Here is an 18,833-nt window from a genome sequence, read left to right as displayed (position 1 = left end):
GTCCGGTGGAGAGGATAGTCGAGCTCCTCTGGGGAGAAGATGGCCACCGATACGAACGTCAGCAGTGGTCCATGGCTGCGTTCTGCTACAGTGTTTCCACACGTTTCTCGAACTCAGCAGGTCAGGTGCTCTGTTGCATCACGGCGTATGATTGCCATCAAGCCTAAGCCGTGATGGCAAGCGAGAGCATCCCCACATCCCAGAATCACGTCATCATTCTCGCTGTCTCTCTTTTTTCCTCAGCGTGAAATGGTCCTGCAACAATATCTAAAAATAAAGGAATATGTAACGCTGAAAAAAGAAATCAGCCGCCAGTGAGGATCGAACTCACGACCGCTGGTTTACAAGACCAGCGCTCTGCCACTGAGCTATAGCGGCCACGTTGACGGGGCGACGCTTATCGCCGGAGTCATCGCCGCTGTTCTTTATCTCTTTTTCTTCGTATTGTCTTATGACGAAATATCGTCAAGTGTTCCGACGCACTCGTCGCCTCTGAAAATGTCACGTGGACAGCTGCATGGTAGTTTGCCGTCACAAAGGTGCTATTGTATTCTAAGAGCAGCCAGAAAGCCCGCGAATTTCTAACCGCTCTCATGGTACACCTCGTACAAAGTATATACGCGTTAGTTATTTAGGTAAGTGCCTTGCGTCTACGTACAGGCAGCAACTAATTCTTCGAAGGAAATAAATATGGTGGGTGGCGTTGCGTCAGACAGTGGCCTACACATTAATCAATCATGCAATAATCAATTATTTATTTAACGTGCCCCGAAACAACCATGAGCTCTTAACGCAAGAACACGCAAAATTAAAGCAATAAAAATAACCCATACATTGCAGACAGTCTTCAAATGAAGAAATGAAATATACAGAAAGAATATGAAAACACAAACGGAAATCAAAGCGAAATGGCCAGAATAAAAGGACTAGACGACAATCATAGAATGGCAGGGAAAAATGTAGTATACAACTATGCGGAAAACTACCTTAAAAACATAAAATGAAATATAAGTAATAAAATATATTACTATGATAATATTAATTAAAATCACTCACTTATTAACATGCCCTGAAACAACCATGAGGTCTTAGTGCAAGCGAACGCAAAAATAGAACAATACAAATAAATAATACAGTGCAGGCTCTCTTCAGAAAAATGAAATATACAGTGAAAATATACAAAAAAAAGAAATCAGCGCCAAATGGGAAGAATAAAAAGACAAGACTAGAATCCGAAAAAGGAAGTGGACAGAAAAAGGGGGAATATGTACAACTATGTAAAAACCTTTCTGAAAGACAGAAAGGGAAGAAGCCGTGATGTTAAAACAGTGCAGAGCTCAGATAAAAACAATGAGAGTGGACTGTGAAAAGCACCAAGATCATGAAAAGTGACATTATATAGACTTTGCATTTTGTGAACAGTAGAGTTCTGAAAGAAATTGGAAGGTAGATGAAGTGGTCGATTCCCTCTGGATAACTTATCTTCGGAATCCGAAAATTTACAGAACTGAGAATGAAAGAGCAGGATAGCATACCGCGAACTATAGTTTTTAAAAAAATAATAGGTCAGCGCCATTTCATCAGCAGTGAAGTGGTAACAATGATAATAAACTGACAGTGTTAAGACGAGATCTAGAGTCATTTCTAGCGAAACGATGATTGTAAACGCTTATGAATTTTGTCCGGACTCACTCAATGGCGTCACTGCCAGATTTAGATATGTCATTCCAGATCACAATGTCACATTCAAGAAAGACGTTTGGCCATTTACGGCCACATAACGTGGTGTATTAAGCAGAGAGCTGTGCAGGATATTCACAACAGACGAGTCAACATAAAAGTTTGCATGTTTAACTGAAAAAAAAGCGCCAGGCCTGTGCGGAACGCACAGCACAGTCACACCGAAAGCTATACGAGAGCATTCTTTCAGAGCCTTTTATAAACATTCTTTGAAATGCTACAAGCATACTGCTGGGTACCCACTACGCCATTAACAATCATAAATTTTGTGTAGTAGGCCAGAATTCACTATAGGCTATCTTTCGTCATTCTTTGGAGAAGCGTGGTATCCACTATACACTTGTTAGAAATTTTGTGATTTTTTTTATGCAGTGGCTGACGACTATGGAAAAATGTATCTGAAGTGTGCGCCACAATTAATAGCTGACCAAGAACAAGTTTTCTGATGGTTTGGAGCATAGGACGATCCACTCGTTACGCAATTGGCATTCCATGACGCCTGGTTGTTTCTTTGATGTTCAAGACACTTTATTACACATATTAAAGCGGTTACTTTTCCAGCATCAAGCCTGCTTAAGGCCAGTTTAAAAATGAATTCCCAGCACCGGCGTGGCTCAGTGGTATAGAATTGGTGTTTTTTATTTACTTTGATTTTCTTGTTCGACACTGGTTACGGACACCTGCGGTGACGGCGGCGGACAACTAGGGTACCGCGCGTGACCCATGTCCTGATCTCATAACAGCTTTCGCTGTGAAACAGTGAGTGGCGGACAACGTCAAAAGCTTTGCTCAAGTTACAGAAGGCTACGTCAACCTATTCTTTTTATGTCTCTGAGAAATAGGTGAAGAAACTTGCGTCATCAAAGTTGCAAAAGTGGTGGTAGTTGAGCAGCCAGGAAGAAACCCATGTTGATTAGGAATCAATGTATTATTCGCGCTAACATACAATATGCGGTGAATAGCCAGTTCATAAATCTTCGATTTGGCACATAGTAGAGAAATCGGGCGATAGTTACAAAACATCAGTTTTGCAGCCCGAACTTAAAAAAACGCCAGGCCTGCGCGGAAGGCGCAGCACAGTCACAGCGAAAGCTAAAGAAGAACGGCCTTTCAGAGGCCTTTCTAAACACTCATTGGGTAACCTCATGGTGTAAGCACACTTGCTTGATGCCCACTACGGCATGATTAAAAATTTTAGGGTAGTAGGCCGGCATTCGCTATGCTATTTTTTGTCATTCTTCTGAGAAGCGTCGTATCCGTTAAATTACTGCGAGGAATTCTGTGCCAATTGCTGATGCAGTGGCCGGCGACGATGAGGAATTATGCTTGAAGTGGGTATGCCACACAGTTAATAACAGTTAATAACTGAATATCTGAACCACTGAAGAGAGCCACGAATCCTACAAGCAAGCGTTCACGCATCCTGCGCCGTGCCTGAAGCCGGACTCGTCTTTTCGAACTCTTTCGGACGGCGGTTTGGCTGAGCTTTGGGTGAATTTGACCTGTTGAAACTAGCTGACGTTGCATATTACTTCTTTAAGCAATCGAATTAGTGCTAATGTCTAATTCATCTCCTGGCCAAGGGCACAGCCCTTCGTCAGCCTCCTTGCCTAATGATGAATTGCCATTGGAATACTTTTTCCGCAGTGGTGTTGGCAGCATCCCTGTTGCGCTGGTGCCCCCGAGTGGTGGATTCATTTGGCTCAACAACTCGAAGGCGATCCAGGTGGAGTTGCAGGCCATGACGCCGCACTTTCAGCTAATAAGTGATGTTCGTCAGTTCGGAAGAGGTGGTTTGGTATGCATATCGTCAGATCCTTCGTGCGTTTCTGACATACTAAAATGCAAGAAATTTGCTTCGGTCCCGGGGAGTGCATTTATCCCGCCTCATTTAGCGCGCACTAAGGGAATTGTACGAGGAGTCGACTCTACATTAACGCCCGCTAACACTCTGGAAAAGCTGTCTGATGCTGAGGTCGTAGCTGTGTACCGATCCAACCGATTAGTTAACGGTAAGAAAGTCCCCACTGAGTCGGTTATTGCTACCTTTGCCGGCACTTCCTGTCCATCTGAGTTGAAAATATGGCCGCTCATTTTCAGAGTCGAACGTCTCGCTTCTCGTCCTCTCCAATGTCAAAACTGTTGGCGTTTTGGTCACAGTGCAGGGGGCTGTAAATCAAATTCACGTTGCCGCATCTGTGGCGATACCCACCCATCGAAGGAGTGCAACGCCGAAACCGAAAAGTGCTGCCTCTGTGCAGGAAATCACGCGCCCGATTATCTTAACTGCACCGCAAGGTCTAATGAAACGCAATTTCTAGAAATCATGGACATACGTCGTTGCTCGCGGCGAGAAGCAATAACAGTTGTGAAGGATAGGGCCTTTGGATATGCCAGAGTCGCGTCGAGGCACGAACAACTAAGTGAGATGAATATTCTTAATCTTATTGAGGCTGCAGTAGAAAAGGCGATGTCGAAAGCGCTGGAACACATAGTTACGAGCGTAAGTGAGGGCATCTCTCAAGTGTTTTGCTCACGAATGACACAGCTGGCTTCTGCAGTAGCAGTACCGATGGCCAAGTCGGCACCTTGTGTAGTGGAAGAGATACCGAATTTAGCCCCACAGCGGCAATCCCGAGAGGAGAAAACCCCAATTTTGTCCGTACCTTCTACGTCGACCCACGCAGAGGATCAGAATGAAATGGACGTATGCCAAGATTTCAGGCGTCAGAAGTGCACTGGATCTCCTTTAAAATCCCCTTGCCCAAACACAAAACCCCAAAAGGGCAGCGAAAATACCAGTGCACTTATTAAGGAGAGTATTTTAGAAGCTGCCGTTGCTGAAGTGTTTCGCTCGTCAACATAGATACCTTGAAAGTACTACAGTGGAATTGTAGGTCTTTGATTTCTGCTTCTACTGACTTACTTTGCTTAATTAATCAGTTATATATGGATATAATCTTATTACAAGAAACCTGGCTTAACCCTGTTAAGAATTGTCATTTAAACAATTTTAGAGCATTTCGGTTAGACCGTCAATCACTAGGAGGTGGTCTAATTATACTAGTCTCGAATAAATTTTGCCGCACAGCGAGCATAGCTTTTCAGCTTATGTCCACAGACTGTGAAATTTTGGCAATAGACCTCTGTCTGCCAGGGCACCACCATTTTTCACTTATAAACGCATATTTTCCAACGGGTTTGCATAATACTCAACAATTAGATACTGCCTTAGCTAATTGCAAGAATGATTTCCTTCTTACTGGTGATTTCAACTCACATCATGTTTCTTGGGGATTTCGAACAGACCCTTCTGGTACTCTTCTGTGGGATTGGATGATTAATAAAAACCTTACCTGCCTAAACAATAGACAGCCTAAATTTATTCGCGGACGGACACGATCGGTATTAAATCTCAAGTTTTTCAGCCCAAGTGTTTCAATAAAGTCTTGGAAAACAGTTGATTTCTCTTCAAACAGTGACCATCTTCCTGTATACATTGAAATCTCATTTGCTGTGAAATCTATTGAAAGGACAAAGAAAACATTGATCAATTACAAAAAATTTAAAGACTGCTTGCGTTCCAACATTAGGACAGTGTCCAGTGGTCAAAATGAAGACCTCGGCAGAAATCTCTGTTTTGCTTTAAAAATCTCCAAGAACACTTCATAATTTGTAATTACTTCGTTGTCATCCAAAAGTGCCCAACCTAGTAGATGGTGGAATAATGAGCACACACGAGATTATATAAGAAGAAAAGCTGCATGGAAAAGACATGTGTAATCAGAGCCCAAAAAATTGGAAGGATGATCAGTTCATTGCGGCAACATTTAAACGTACTGTATCGCGAGCGAAAGAGCAATATGACCAAGAACATTTCGAGTACCTGTCAAAATCAAATAACAAACGTGCTTTATTCAATTTCCTTCGTGGTAGGAAGAAGACCCCTATACCAGGAAACGTTGACTCAGTAGTTCACATCTCACAGGAACTACAGGAATCATTGAATCAGTTGGCTAAAGAATTAGAAAACAGGTTCTCAACGCATCTTCCTAATTCGGCTTACACAACAACCATCTATGACTACACAGAAATATCGACTTCCGAATTAAATCAGGCTATAGAAAGATTGTCAAATGCAGCACCAGGCCCCGATGGAATAACAAATACAATGCTAAAAATACTTCCCAGGGAATATCCGAACGATCTATTAGGTCTCGTCAATTATTCCCTTAGAAGAGCATGGATCCCTTCTGAATGGAAGATTGCGAAAATTATACCATTGCTTAAGAAACAGGGGGCAGGCTATAATTTAGACAACATACGACCGATAGCCTTAACATCTAATGTAGTAAAGGGTACTTCATGGTCGTATAATTAGGTTTATTAACGAGAAACAACTGTTGAGTTCTTCCCAAATGGGCTTTAGATCTGGATATTCCATATGGCATGCACATGTGCATCTGGAAAGTCGTATACATATTGCCCGTCACAAAAAGCACTTTGCGGCTTTAGTAACGTTAGACATATGTAAAGCATACGATAGTGTAGAGTATTCTATCTTGACTAATCAGTTATGGAGTCATGGATTTCCACCTTATATGGGTGACGGAATTTTTAAGTAGAAGAGAATTCTATTGTTATCAAGGCGGTTTCTCTTCCTGTAAGCACAAGCAAACCCGAGGTGCACCTCAGGGGTCAGTACTTTCCCCGGTTTTATTCAACATATTGCTTAGTACCATCCATCATCCAAATGTGAAAACCTATGTTTATGCCGATGACATTGCTTTCTTTGCTTTGGCACATGACTTCCACTGTCTCTACACTATCTTGCAAGCATATCTTAATGAAATAGAACATTGGCTGGATAGATTGATGTTGAACCTGAATACCGGTAAATGTGCTATTCTGTTTTTTCCTATCAAAGATCCCGTGCCCATATAAATTAATTACAAGCTTCAAGATATCCCACAAGTACAGTCATTGAAATATCTTGGAGTTATGTATAATGAACATCTAAATTGGCGCCCTCACATTGAATACATCGCGACAAAAGCAGTACGCGCGATGGGCGCATTGCGGAGGTTGAGCAATTGTAGATCAGGTATGAGAAGAAAGGCGATTCTGATTATATATAAAATGTATGTCCGACATGTGTTGGAGTTTGGCTGCATTCTTTTTTCTGGTGCGCCAGCCCTCAAACTTCGGCCACTCGTTCTGTTGGAAAGAGAGGCTTTACGGCTCTGCTTAGGACTTCCAAAGTATACTGCAAAAGCAGTGTTATACCTTGAAGCACGAATACCAACCTTATTATGTCGCTTTAACGTTCTTACTGTGCAGACCTTTTTACGACTATATGAAGCACCGTTTAACTCTGAACAAATTATTTTTATTTCTAATCCTGACCTATTGTTTTCTGTGCAATGCCCAGATTTCACAAATCACAAATAGTATTTGTTCAATCGTTACTTGAGCCTATAAATGTACACGTTCGTGATCTGATTCCTTTAACTGAGCAACGAAATTCTCCAGAAATTTTTTACCATGATATCTTCCCAACTCACGCTAAGCTATTACATACAGGCATTTTAAATGGTTTATTGCAGGACCATTTAAGTACTCTGCCAACAAATGTCATTATAGCAACAGATGCATCTAAATCACATGAAAAATAAGGCGTTGGAATATGTTGCCCCGAACTTGACTGGTCATTTTCACTTCGCTTACCAAATTTTCTTCCTGTCTTTCTGGCTGAATTCATGGCAATAATGTTAGCTTTGCGAAAAGTCAATATTTACATTCCAGTCGTAGCAGTCATAACTGATTCATTATCAGTGCGCTCTTCTCTGTCCGCATCTGGTCCTTCACCTATAGTGAAACTTTTTAAATCATTGATTCTCCGTCATCTCCGAAGTATTCAGTTAATCTGGACACCAGGGCACAAAGGTTTGTTGTTAATCGAAACAGCTGATTCTCTTGCGAAGGCATCCCTTTCAACACCAATTATTCCTATTTTCCCTCACACAGTACACATTACGGTGGCGCGATTTCGCACACTTAAAATCAGGCAGAATTTATCGGACCCTGCACTGACGGCTTCTCCAGAGTACAAACACTTGTTATTTCCCTGGCGCATTGAACTGACTAATTCAAGGATGATGGAAGTTGTCATCACAAAATTTCGTTGCCGCGTTACCTCCATCAATTTTTACTTGCATAGATCAGGCATATTGAATTCCCCTATGTACATTTACTGTAATCAAGAGGAAACGGTCAGTCATTTTTTATTAAATTGTCGCCGTTTCAATTTATTCAGGCAAAGCATACTAGCACCACCTCTTCAAAGACTGGGCTTGCAACTATCACAACCTGATCTTCTTTCATTTGGAGCCGCTACACTGGGTTTCAGCCACAGGGATGTTTTATTCACCGTTCAAGAATACATCACAGAGACTAAACGATTTTCTTGCTAAATTACTGTCTCACTATTTTTCTTTTTTTTTCTGCAAACTTGATATCGGTATTTCAAATCAAAATTAAGTTACAAAACATTTGTAGGAATGACGCATTGCTGAAAGTTTAGGGCAAATTCACCTTAAATTCGGCCAATCCCCTTCTTTGGGTACGAGCCATTTGCACAGGGAAACAACAACAAGCTTTTGTAATGGCTTGGAGCACTGGACGACCTACTACACGCTATTCGCATTGTGCGACGACTGCTTGATCTCCCGCAGTTTTAAAGTGCTTTATCAGTCGTACTAACGCGAATGCTTTCCCCGACATCAAGCCTGCCTAAGGCAAGTTTGCCTACAATTCCCAAGCACCGGCGTAGCTCAGTGGTAGAAAACTGGGATGGCACCCAGCGGACCCGAGTTTGAGGCCCCATGCACTGTGTGATTGGTTTTTTGTCTAATTTCGCGTATTGTGGTTACGAACACCGGCGGCGGTGGCGGACAACTACGGTGCTACGCGAGACACGAGTTCTGATCTCCTAAAAGCTTTCGCTGTAAAAACAGCCACATCAGAAGTAACAATAAAATTTGGTCGGAGCAGCGTTGCTGAACAAGAACAAATTAAGAAGTAAACTACATGCATGAATAAAGTGGTAGTGGACACATTACTAATTTTATACAATCGTAGAAAGGGGTACAGAAAACGTCAGCATATTTGTAACAGTTGAAGTAAATACAATTATTATCAGACAACCCAGTACAAGGGTTGGAGGTGCGGGGTGGTCTCACAATAAGAAACGTGCACACGCACTTGTTTGTACACACAGAGGTAGCGGTTGGTGTTAAGCTTGCTTGCATACCTCTTCGAAACGTTCCATCAAGTCTTCCATCATCGATTCATCCCGAAATGGAGCCTCCGAGGAGAGTTCCTGTCGGCCAGCAGAGGACTGGTCCAGTCGGTGCTCTTCACCTTCGAGACTTAGCAGTTTTGTCCCTTTCCCGCCACGCTGACTGTCATCGCTCTCTGTATCGGCGTCGATCACCTGCTCTCTGGTGCGGCACCTATGGAAGGAGCGGTACTGCTGATGTTGTTGGCCCAGACGTTCTGCATCCGACCTACCGGTGGTAAACGACCGCCATTGCAGGCGATCTTGGTGGTGACGTGATGTTCTGCTGTTCTTCGAGTTTCTGCTCCTTGGGGCCAGTGACCCCGGCGTCGATGCGTGGGCACACAGTCGTATAGCTGTGTTGGGGATGGTCCCGGTTCCGCGTAAGTGAGCGGTGATGGTTAGTTTCTTGCATCTCAAAGGCTGGGGGACCACGCATAGCATTCGGGATTGAAGGGCGCTGAGAATGTGAAACTCGGCAGTTGTTTATTTCTGGCACCATGTTGTGTCGCTCTTCATCCGCATCCGATTGCTCGAAAACATTTCTCTCTTCAGTGTTAAGCCCCTCCCCATATTCGAAGACAACCTGGCTGATAAGCGGGAAATACTTTTCAGGCACGGAGGCATTGGTCTTTGGTGTTCTTTGTTTTTCTGAGCTACAAGAACTTTGCACTCTGTTGCTCGTTCGGTTGTCATTGGCGAGTGCATCTTCATGATGCATTGGCTGCGGTCGGTGGTGCACGCTGTTGTGCCAGCTGTTTTCAGCAGTATTTTTCGAGTCCACTATGTCCGCGCTTGTTTGATGAGCAGTTGCACACGCTGAGGCCTCATACCGTTTGCTTTCTCCTTTCGCATTGATGCTGCATGCGTGTTCTACTTCGATGTCAACTGCAGTTTCTAACTCACGTGGTTGTGGTTCATCAGAGTCATGGGTGCGTTTACCGGAGCTAGGCCGTGCGTGGCGAGCGTCTGTTGATTTACGCCGGTACAGATCCCGACGGTGTCGTCTCATGAAATTCAGCTCGTCTCGTGGGTCTCGCCACTCGCGAAAATCACTTACGCCCCCACATACTGCGTGACCAAACCCGGGCAGTATCGAAACGTTGAAGTTCTCATACCGCGAACTCAACCCGCGATGAGACCTGCGCTGTCGGGAAGCCATGAAACAAGTCGACTCACCGAGTCTACCTTCAGTCCTATTCCAAAGCTGACGTCGTCGAGGCGATCGGTGGAGTCTTGAGGATCTCCCGCTCACTAGGCCTCGGCTGGAACAGGGGCAGCTTACCGTTCGAGTCTCCTGCTCACGAGGTCACGGCTCGCACAGTGCGTGCTTGCGAGAACACGTGATCGCTCGCGCACGGAATTGCGGCCGCCGCTGCTGCTGCTGCTGCTGCTGATGATGATGATGACCCGCAGTTCTGTGGGATAGTGTTCCTATTTCAGACGCTTTGTTAACACTTTGGTGTCCGAAATTTTGTTTCACTGAACAACACTAAAAAAATTCTTGCATGCATAAGGGAATGATAAAATATGCATATAACGTTTTCAGAAAAAAAAATTGGCCCCGTATCTGCATATTATTCTGCAAATGTCGTGGAAAGACGATAGTCTTGCGTGTGGAAAGAGTGAATAAAACGTTTATTTGATGTTCTGCGCAAGAAAATCGGTGAATGATATTCTGGAGGCACTAGGTTATTGTGCCTCGAGCGTGCAGCGCAGGCGAACGAACGCATCAAGTAACGTCACACGTGAGACATCAGCGCCATCTGGCAGTTTTCTTGGAAAACGAAGCGCGTGGCTTTGAGACTAATGTGCGCGCCCGTCTCAGAGGTGTTAAGATGTAGAACGCAAGGAGACGGTAAGGTGCCACCACCGTCTTGTCTTAGCAAAGCGTTGGAAACACTCGTCTTCTCGTGCAAGCGTTGCATGGTCAGCACCGCGTGATAAGCGCTATGGTCCTTAGGATTACTTATGTATGCATTTTCTAGTAAAAGACGCACATGCAGTATATATACGTCTTGTTTTGGTGCCCCAGACATGCGCAATAATAGCTTTTTAATTGACAATAGCACAAATATGAACGCTAAATTTTGAACAACATTGGTGGGCGCTGCGGATATGGTCGGCCGTTTCAAGTACCCTGTGCCATTAAAAGTAGACCAACAGCCAACTGTACAGACAGACAGACAGACAGACAGACAGACAGACAGACAGACAGACAGACAGACAGACAGACAGACAGACAGACAGACAGACGGGTGGACGGACAGACAGACAGACAGACAGACAGACAGAAAGTTTTGCGTCGAGGGTCCCCAAGAAAGACTATCGTCTTCAAAAAACGCCAGGCCTGCACAAAACGCACAGCACAGTCACAGCGAAAGCTCTAAGAGCGGCCTTTCAGAGCCTTTTCAAAACACTCATTAGGTAACAAGCACACTTGCTCGCGTGACAGTACGTTTAGTATGAGGAGAAAAATTGAGCATGCTATCACACAAGGGCATTACTAACAAACGTTTGGGTTGTAGGACGGCATTCGCTATGCTATTTCTCGTCATTCTTGTGAGAAGCGCGGTATCCGCTAAACACTTGCTAGGAACAGAAGACTGAAGCGCAAAAAACATAACGTGAAGCAGGGAGAGCTGGAGAGAAGACAGAACAGCGCCAACTACCAACTGTTTATTGACCGTCTAGGAAACGCACTGGAAAGTAGACAAAACCGCGCATGCGTGCACAACTAACAAACATCGCCCAGCGTCATGAACAAGGCACTAAGTTATCCGAAAATGCATTTCTGTTGCGTACAACACAACAGATGTATCACTGATACAATCGGGCCCTTTCTTTTTGATGCAATAGGCTTCCAAGAGCTCTCTAGCTGTTTGTTTTTTGCTCCTACCAAGAATCACCGTCCTTTCAAACAATGGCACACGTCCGCAGGCTTTACAGTGCGCTGGAAGATGCGCATGCTCACTTTTGCCTAAACTATTGGCATGCTTCCTCAGTCTGTCATTAATGCAATGCCCCGTTTGACCGATATAGAACTTGCCACAGCCTAGGGGAGTCCCATATACCACGCCTTGTGCCATATACCACGCCTTTTTAGGCGCTGTGCACAAGGAAGTTACCGGTGGATATTATTACCGGTGGATATTGCCGGTGGATTCCCAAAAGAAAAAAAATAGCTACATGATGCTATGAAGAAAGGATGGACGATATGACTTGTTTAGAGTCATTACAGAATAAATTAATAAAATGTGAGTGGTCTCTTTGCGTCCGAAGAAGACGAGCAAAAGCAGGCAGGCTTGTTCAGCAAAAGGCGTCGCACAGCAAATGACAGGGGATGCGAAATTTGTGTGTGTGGTCAGAACGGAAAGAAACACTGCTAGATCAAAACGGCATGGTGAGAGAGCGACAGACAGGACACTGATCGTCGTCCCATCTCTAGGACTTCCCGTACAAGTGATGTACCAACAAGCTAAGTTAGGCGCACTCTTCCAAATCCTCGTCTCTTTATTATCATCCATTCCTTTGTTCATTTCTGCCAGGTCATCGTGTATCACGATGTTCCCGCCACACAGGGGCACGATGTGGAGTTGTGGCTCGTCCATCCGACGGTGCGTCTCTTGTTCTGCTGCTCGAGCCACTCGTAGAGAGGCTGGAAATACTCGAGCATGGGGCCGGCGTCCATCTCGCTCGTGCGACCCTTGGTCAGCATGCGTAGCGCCTCGGGCCACGGCCGGGACTTGCCCAGGGAAAGCACGTCGCTGGATGGGCGAATAGAGCAGGCATGAGTAGCGTTCTCGGCAATGAAGATAGGCTGTGTACATTACTAAGTAAACACGTTTGCCTCTGTTGTAGTGCACGTAGCGCGTAATTTTATCGATGTGGCAGCTCAGAAGGCAGTTACGGCGTTGAAGTAGTAAGCTTGATGATGCAGGTTCCATTCACGCTCGCGTGGTCGCTTCTTGTATTTTTCACGAATTTACGCCACCCCGCCCAACGAAAGGTGGCCGTCACAACCGGAAACTAAGCTTGAAAAAAAAAAGAAAAAGCAACCAGGCATGCGCGCAACGCGCAGCAGCGTCAGAGCGAAAGTTGGAAGAGTGGCCCTTCCAGAAGAACACGCTTTAAAGTCTCTTGGGGCAACTAATACAGGTGCGCCTTGAAGGTATCCACTACGTCAAAAATCATAATTTTTGTTAAGTTTAGGAGCCACCCGCTGCGTCATTATTCATAAATTTACCTAAGTACAAACAAGGTCGGCGCTAGATATCTGTGAGGCATTATGTACACTTCGTTGATGCTGTGGCTGATGACGATGAAAAATTATAGTTAAACACTTTGTAGTTGAGTACGAAGCTTCAGACCACACACTTGTTGCGCTGTTCTGTGAGGCCGTCATGGTTATTTTACTATTCTACAACGCTATCACACACGTGTCAACGTGATTCCTTGCCTGACCTGACACTCGTATAGAGGGTCTTTTTGCACTATAGATTCAAGCAACAGCGTCACTCGGTGGTGCAATGCTCGACCACTATGAAAAGGACCCGAGCTCCTATATACGACAGTGGATTTTTTTTTCTCAATTAGGTTTACTACGACAGCACTTAGGGACCCCACTGGCGGCAGCGGTGGACAACTGTGACATTGTTGTGGTGAAAGTAGCTAACGTGGTTCCTTGGGCGAGTTGGTACGACATGATTCACATAAAAAACAGTGCCAATAACGAGGGACAAGAGAAAGGAGGAGACAGACAGCGGCACTGACTTACAACAAGATTTATTTGCCATAACCGCACAATATATACTTGGACAGTATCTGACAAAAAAGAGAAAAATACAAAACAAAGAAAACAGAATCAACCTAACAACCACGTAATCATCGACACAACGCACCATGAACAACACGTGTGCTAACGCTCCGAAGAAAATCTATTTCCTTTTGTGATAGCGCAAACGAAGGCGTGCTGACACATGCATTGCCCAGCCTTTCTATCTCTGCAGCCTCATAAATTTCACGTATCGTCTGGTCCCGATGACGCCTAATGACGGTACAAAACTGAAAATCGTGGACACAACCGCAGTCTCAGCAATGAATGCCGAGGTGGCCCGGAACTGTAAAGGGAGACGTTGTGAGCGTGCTCTTTCGGGCGCTCATTTAAACACCTGCCTGTGTGGCCGATGTACCATTTGCCGCAGGACAGGGGTAGAGAGTACACCACCCCTTCAATGCATAGAACGTACTTCTTCCGATGCTTGATTTTGCAGCCTCGCTCTCCACTAGAACCAGGATTCACGGCCTTGCACAACCTAGCCAGTTTTTCTGGGGCAGAAAAAAACCAGGTCTACGTCGCACCTGCTGGCCACTTTTTTGAGGTTGTGGGTGACGCCGTGTATATAGAGAACAACGACGAAGTTTCGTTTCTCCCGTCCCTTATCCTTTATACGGGTTCGAGCATTATTCTTTGGGCTCATTCTGAGTGTCGGAGTAGACACTCAGCAACGGCGGTCAAAACGTACGTGGGGAAACCAGCTTCATTAAGGCGTTTAGTTTGCGGATTAAAGCTGGACTGAATCGTGTGATGGCAGGACCTTCGCAGAGCGTTTGTGTAGCAAATCTTAGCAATAGCGCGCTTCACCACTTTTGAATGTGCTGAACCAAAAGGGAGGACTAGCTTGTTAGTGCGTGGCTCATAGGCCCAACACACGTGGGAAGGACTCAATGTTAACATCAAATCTAGGAAGCTGATGGCTCCTCTGTCCGGAACTTCATGTGTTATAACAAGCGGAGAAAGACACTTACTGAGAATTTCTAAAATACTAGTCAAAGGTGAACCGTCCGACGAGGTTCCAGCTTCAAACAACACGAGGAATCCGTCAACATAGCGGAATACTCTCATAACAGTTGTGGATTCCAAGCAATTCCGAATGGCACGATCACGGCTGGCTGAAAATAAATCACTCGAAATGGGCGCACGGCATGATCCTATGCACACCCCTTGACGTCGCAAGTAAATATGATCGTCCCACTCTGCAAATGTCGACCTCAGGTAATACTCTAGCAGTTCCATAAAACCTTCAACAGATATGCCTACTGCATTCTGATAATTCACTACGCCAAAACTGTCAATCCACCCTCGAATGCAAGCTAGAAGCTCACTGTGTGGCAATAAGTAGTACAGATCTTTAATATCTATTGAGCATCCCTAGTAGCCATAAAATTTGTTATCTTTCAGCACGGAAATCACATCATCGGAACTTTCAGCTAGGAATGGATCGCCTATGCTTAATAACATCAGTTTACCCTGAAGAAATTGTGCCAGCATTTTTTGCCACGATTTCGTTTCTGATACTATAACACGGAAAGGACAGTTAACTTTGTGCGTTTTCGCATTAAAGAAAATTTCCATGCTAAGGTTTTTTTCGCCATCCATCTTTTTTTCCAAACCATCAAGCTTGAATCTTTTACAGAGACTTTTTGCATAGGTTTTAACCTTCGGAAGCGACACATTAGCTTGGGGCTGAAAAACAGACAAAAGCGCTTCACCAGCTCTTTTCTTATAGATTTCATTCGGAATATTAACAAAACCCCCTCCGTATCTGCTGCCACCAAGTAAAATGACTTATCCTTCAGGAAGGATTTTACTTTCTTTACAGAAACCCTGGTCAAGCCTGCTCTATGGTTACAAAGAATGTCACAACCCTCAGAAACACGTCTTTCGGCACAGTCAGCAGGTACCTTCCTAGAAATGCTGCGGACCAGGCCCAGAAGTTCCGCCCTTGACCTTCTTGGTTCAACAGCATACTTGGGGCCGCGGCTAAGCACACTGCGTATGTTCTCAGGCAAAGACACATTCTCCAGAGAATGCAGTCCTTTCTTGCTGGGGGAGGGCTTTTTTGGCAGCGAAGCTCGTAGTTCAGTCAGCATCTGCCGCCAACAAAATTCCGCCGCCGCACTAGCTAGGTCACGGTGATCGAGCCACTTCTTGCCTCAATTGTAGTTCGTAGTCCCTTGGAGTGAGCTTCTAGCTTGCATTCGAGGGTGGATTGACAGTTTTGGCGTAGTGAATTATCAGAATGCAGTAGGCATATCTGTTGAAGGTTTTATGGAACTGCTAGAGTATTACCTGAGGTCGACATTTGCAGAGTGGGACGATCATATTTACTTGCGACGTCAAGGGGTGTGCATAGGATCATGCCGTGCGCCCATTTCGAGTGATTTATTTTCAGCCAGCCGTGATCGTGCCATTCGGAATTGCTTGGAATCCACAACTGTTATGAAAGTATTCCGCTATGTTGACGGATTCCTCGTGTTGTTTGAAGCTGGAACCTCGTCGGACGGTTCACCTTTGACTAGTATTTTAGAAATTCTCAGTAAGTGTCTTTCTCCGCTTGTTATAACACATGAAGTTCCGCACAGACGAGCCATCAGGTTCCTAGATTTGATGTTAACATTGAGTCCTTCCCACGTGTGTTGGGCCTATGAGCCACGCGCTAACAAGCCAGTCCTCCCTTTTGGTTCAGCACATTCAAAAGTGGTGAAGCGCGCTATTGCTAAGACTTGCTACACAAACGCTCTGTGAAGGTCCTGCCATCACACGATTCAGTCCAGCTTTAATCAGCAAACTAAACGCCTTACTGAAGCTGGTTTCCCCACGTACGTTTTGACCGCCGTTGCTGAGTGTCTACTCCGACACTCAGAATGAGCCCAAAGAATAATGCTCGAACCCGTATAAAAGATGAGGGACGGGAGAAACGAAGCTTCGTCGTTGTTCCCTATATCCACGGCGTCACCCACAACCTCAAAAAAGTGGTCAGCAGGTGCGACGTATACCTGGTTTTTTCTGCCCCAGAAAAACTAGCTAGGTTGTGCGGGGCCATGAATCCTGGTTCCAGGCGTAAGCAAGGCTGCAAAATCAAGCATCAGAAGAAGTACGTTCCATGCATTGAAGGGGTGGTGTACTCTTTAACCCTGTCCTGCGGCAAGTGGTACACTGGCCAAACAGGCAGGTGTTTAAATGAGCGTCTGAAAGAGCACGCTCACAACGTCTCCCTTTACAGTTTCGGGCCACCTCGGCATTCATTGCTGAGACTGCGGTTGTGTCCCCGATTTTCAGCTTTGTACCGTCATTAGGCGTCATCGGGACCAGACGATACGTGAAATTTATGAGGCTGCAGAGATAGAAAGGCTGGGCAGTGCATGTTTCAGCAGGCCTTCGTTTGCGCTATCACAAGAAGAAATAGATTTTCTTCGGAGCGTTAGCACACGTGCTATTCATGGTGCGTTGTGGCGATGATTACGTGGTTGTTAGGTGGATTCTGTTTTCTTTGTTTTGTATTTTTCTCTTTTTTTGACAGATACTGCCCAAGTATATATTGTGCGGTTCTAGCAAATAAATTTTGTTGTAAGTCAGTGCCGCTGTCTGTCTCCTTCTTTCTCTTGTCCCTCGTTTTTGGCGCTGTTTTTTATGTGAATTGTTGTGATCTTATAACAACTTCCGCTGTGAAATAAATACGATACCTTACTCGGAGGAATTATGTGGTGCACTTGCGTATTTAGAGAAGACTCGCTGTTTATACCAACTCCACTTTGCTGTGGCATATCATAAAAATTTGTGCACTTGGTTGTGAGAAGAAAGAAAGAAAGAAAGAAAGAAACAAGAAAAGAAAGAAAGAAAGAAAGAAGAAAAGAAAGAAAGAAAGGAAGAAAAAGGAATTCACCTGAATAGTTTTCCAGCCTCCTTCGATCGATAAAAATCGCAAGTGTGCAGCGGTCCGACGTGACCAGCTTCCTCGCAGAGGGCTTTGTAAAACTGGAACTGCATGACGGCAGCCGTGAAGTACCTGGAGAAAAAAAAAGCAATGCATTATAAAGTTTCATAAGTACACCGGCAAGTCGCCAAAGCGGCGTTGCGCTGCATACCTGATGTAGGGCACGCTTCCAGAAATGTGGAACTTGGATGGAGGATCGAAGTCTTCCGCGGTCCTTGCTACTCCGGGACAGATGCCTTGGTACTGCAGTCTGGCGTAATTAAAACACAAGAAACGTGACTGCGCTGCCATTGAAAGCAATAACAGAAAAGATGGTGCGTTAGGGAATTCGAGAGGCCACTATTTCCGTGGTTTAAAACAACATATCACCCTACATTTGAGCTTCCACATTGTGATAGTTTTAAGTCGTGTTCCCAGTCTTATATTTCCCTGACTGCACTTCGACGTCATTTAAACGATGATCGCCCTCATTGAGCAGTCGTAAATAATTACTGGGACTCGAAATTTTTCAGTTTTTTTTCTTCAAATGAAAGGTAAGTTTCTCAATATGATAGAAAATGGAGTGATAAGCGTGAGTGCATCCTCAAAATTAATCAAGGCATGTTCCTAAAACATACTTTCGGTTCCTATTCTACCCTGACGTAACAAAAACGTGGCATGAGCTTCTTATCCCGTTCTTGGGCAAGATATCGTCGTTTCCTCAACATCCCCCAAAAGAAGACTTCTTGCACCCCATTTCTGGCTCCCCAATTCGTGACACACAAGCGGATGATTTGAATGTATTTGGTGGCACATGTAGCACTCACAGATGGTCCCACCAGCCCTTGTTGTACTCCTCAGGCTTGTACTCTCCCTTGAACACTTTCCACCGCCACAGGTCATAGATGTACAAGGAGGGTAGGGCGGCCACCTTGTCCAGCGCGACTCTGTACAGCTGGTTGATGTGCCGCTCTGCGTGAGCGTTAATAAACACAACC

General features: G+C 44.8%; 1 protein-coding gene and 1 non-coding gene across 8 annotated transcripts in view; both read right to left on the bottom strand.

Annotated features, from left to right (window-relative positions):
* Positions 1–306: 306 nt before the first annotated feature.
* On the bottom strand, positions 307–378 carry TRNAT-UGU (transfer RNA threonine (anticodon UGU)). The gene has a single exon. It is a non-coding gene; the product is annotated as a tRNA-Thr (tRNA).
* Positions 379–12,574: 12,196 nt separating this feature from the next.
* LOC142814654 (angiotensin-converting enzyme-like) overlaps positions 12,575–18,833 on the bottom strand; it is a 46,698-nt gene continuing 40,439 nt past the window's right edge. For all 7 annotated transcript variants that reach the window (XM_075893789.1, XM_075893792.1, XM_075893795.1 and 4 more), the window contains exons 11-14: positions 18,663–18,807; positions 18,008–18,106; positions 17,806–17,928; positions 12,575–12,846 (exon numbers count right to left, since the gene is read on the bottom strand). In XM_075893789.1, the coding sequence (XP_075749904.1) occupies positions 12,639–12,846; positions 17,806–17,928; positions 18,008–18,106; positions 18,663–18,807 (575 nt within the window). In that variant the 3' untranslated portion in view covers positions 12,575–12,638. The remainder of the gene's footprint in view (positions 12,847–17,805; positions 17,929–18,007; positions 18,107–18,662; positions 18,808–18,833) is intronic.

Source organism: Rhipicephalus microplus, chromosome 4 (genome assembly GCF_043290135.1).
Source record: "Rhipicephalus microplus isolate Deutch F79 chromosome 4, USDA_Rmic, whole genome shotgun sequence".
In the NCBI taxonomy this organism is placed as follows: Eukaryota; Metazoa; Arthropoda; class Arachnida; order Ixodida; family Ixodidae; genus Rhipicephalus; species Rhipicephalus microplus.
This window is presented reverse-complemented; position numbering and strand designations above follow the sequence as displayed.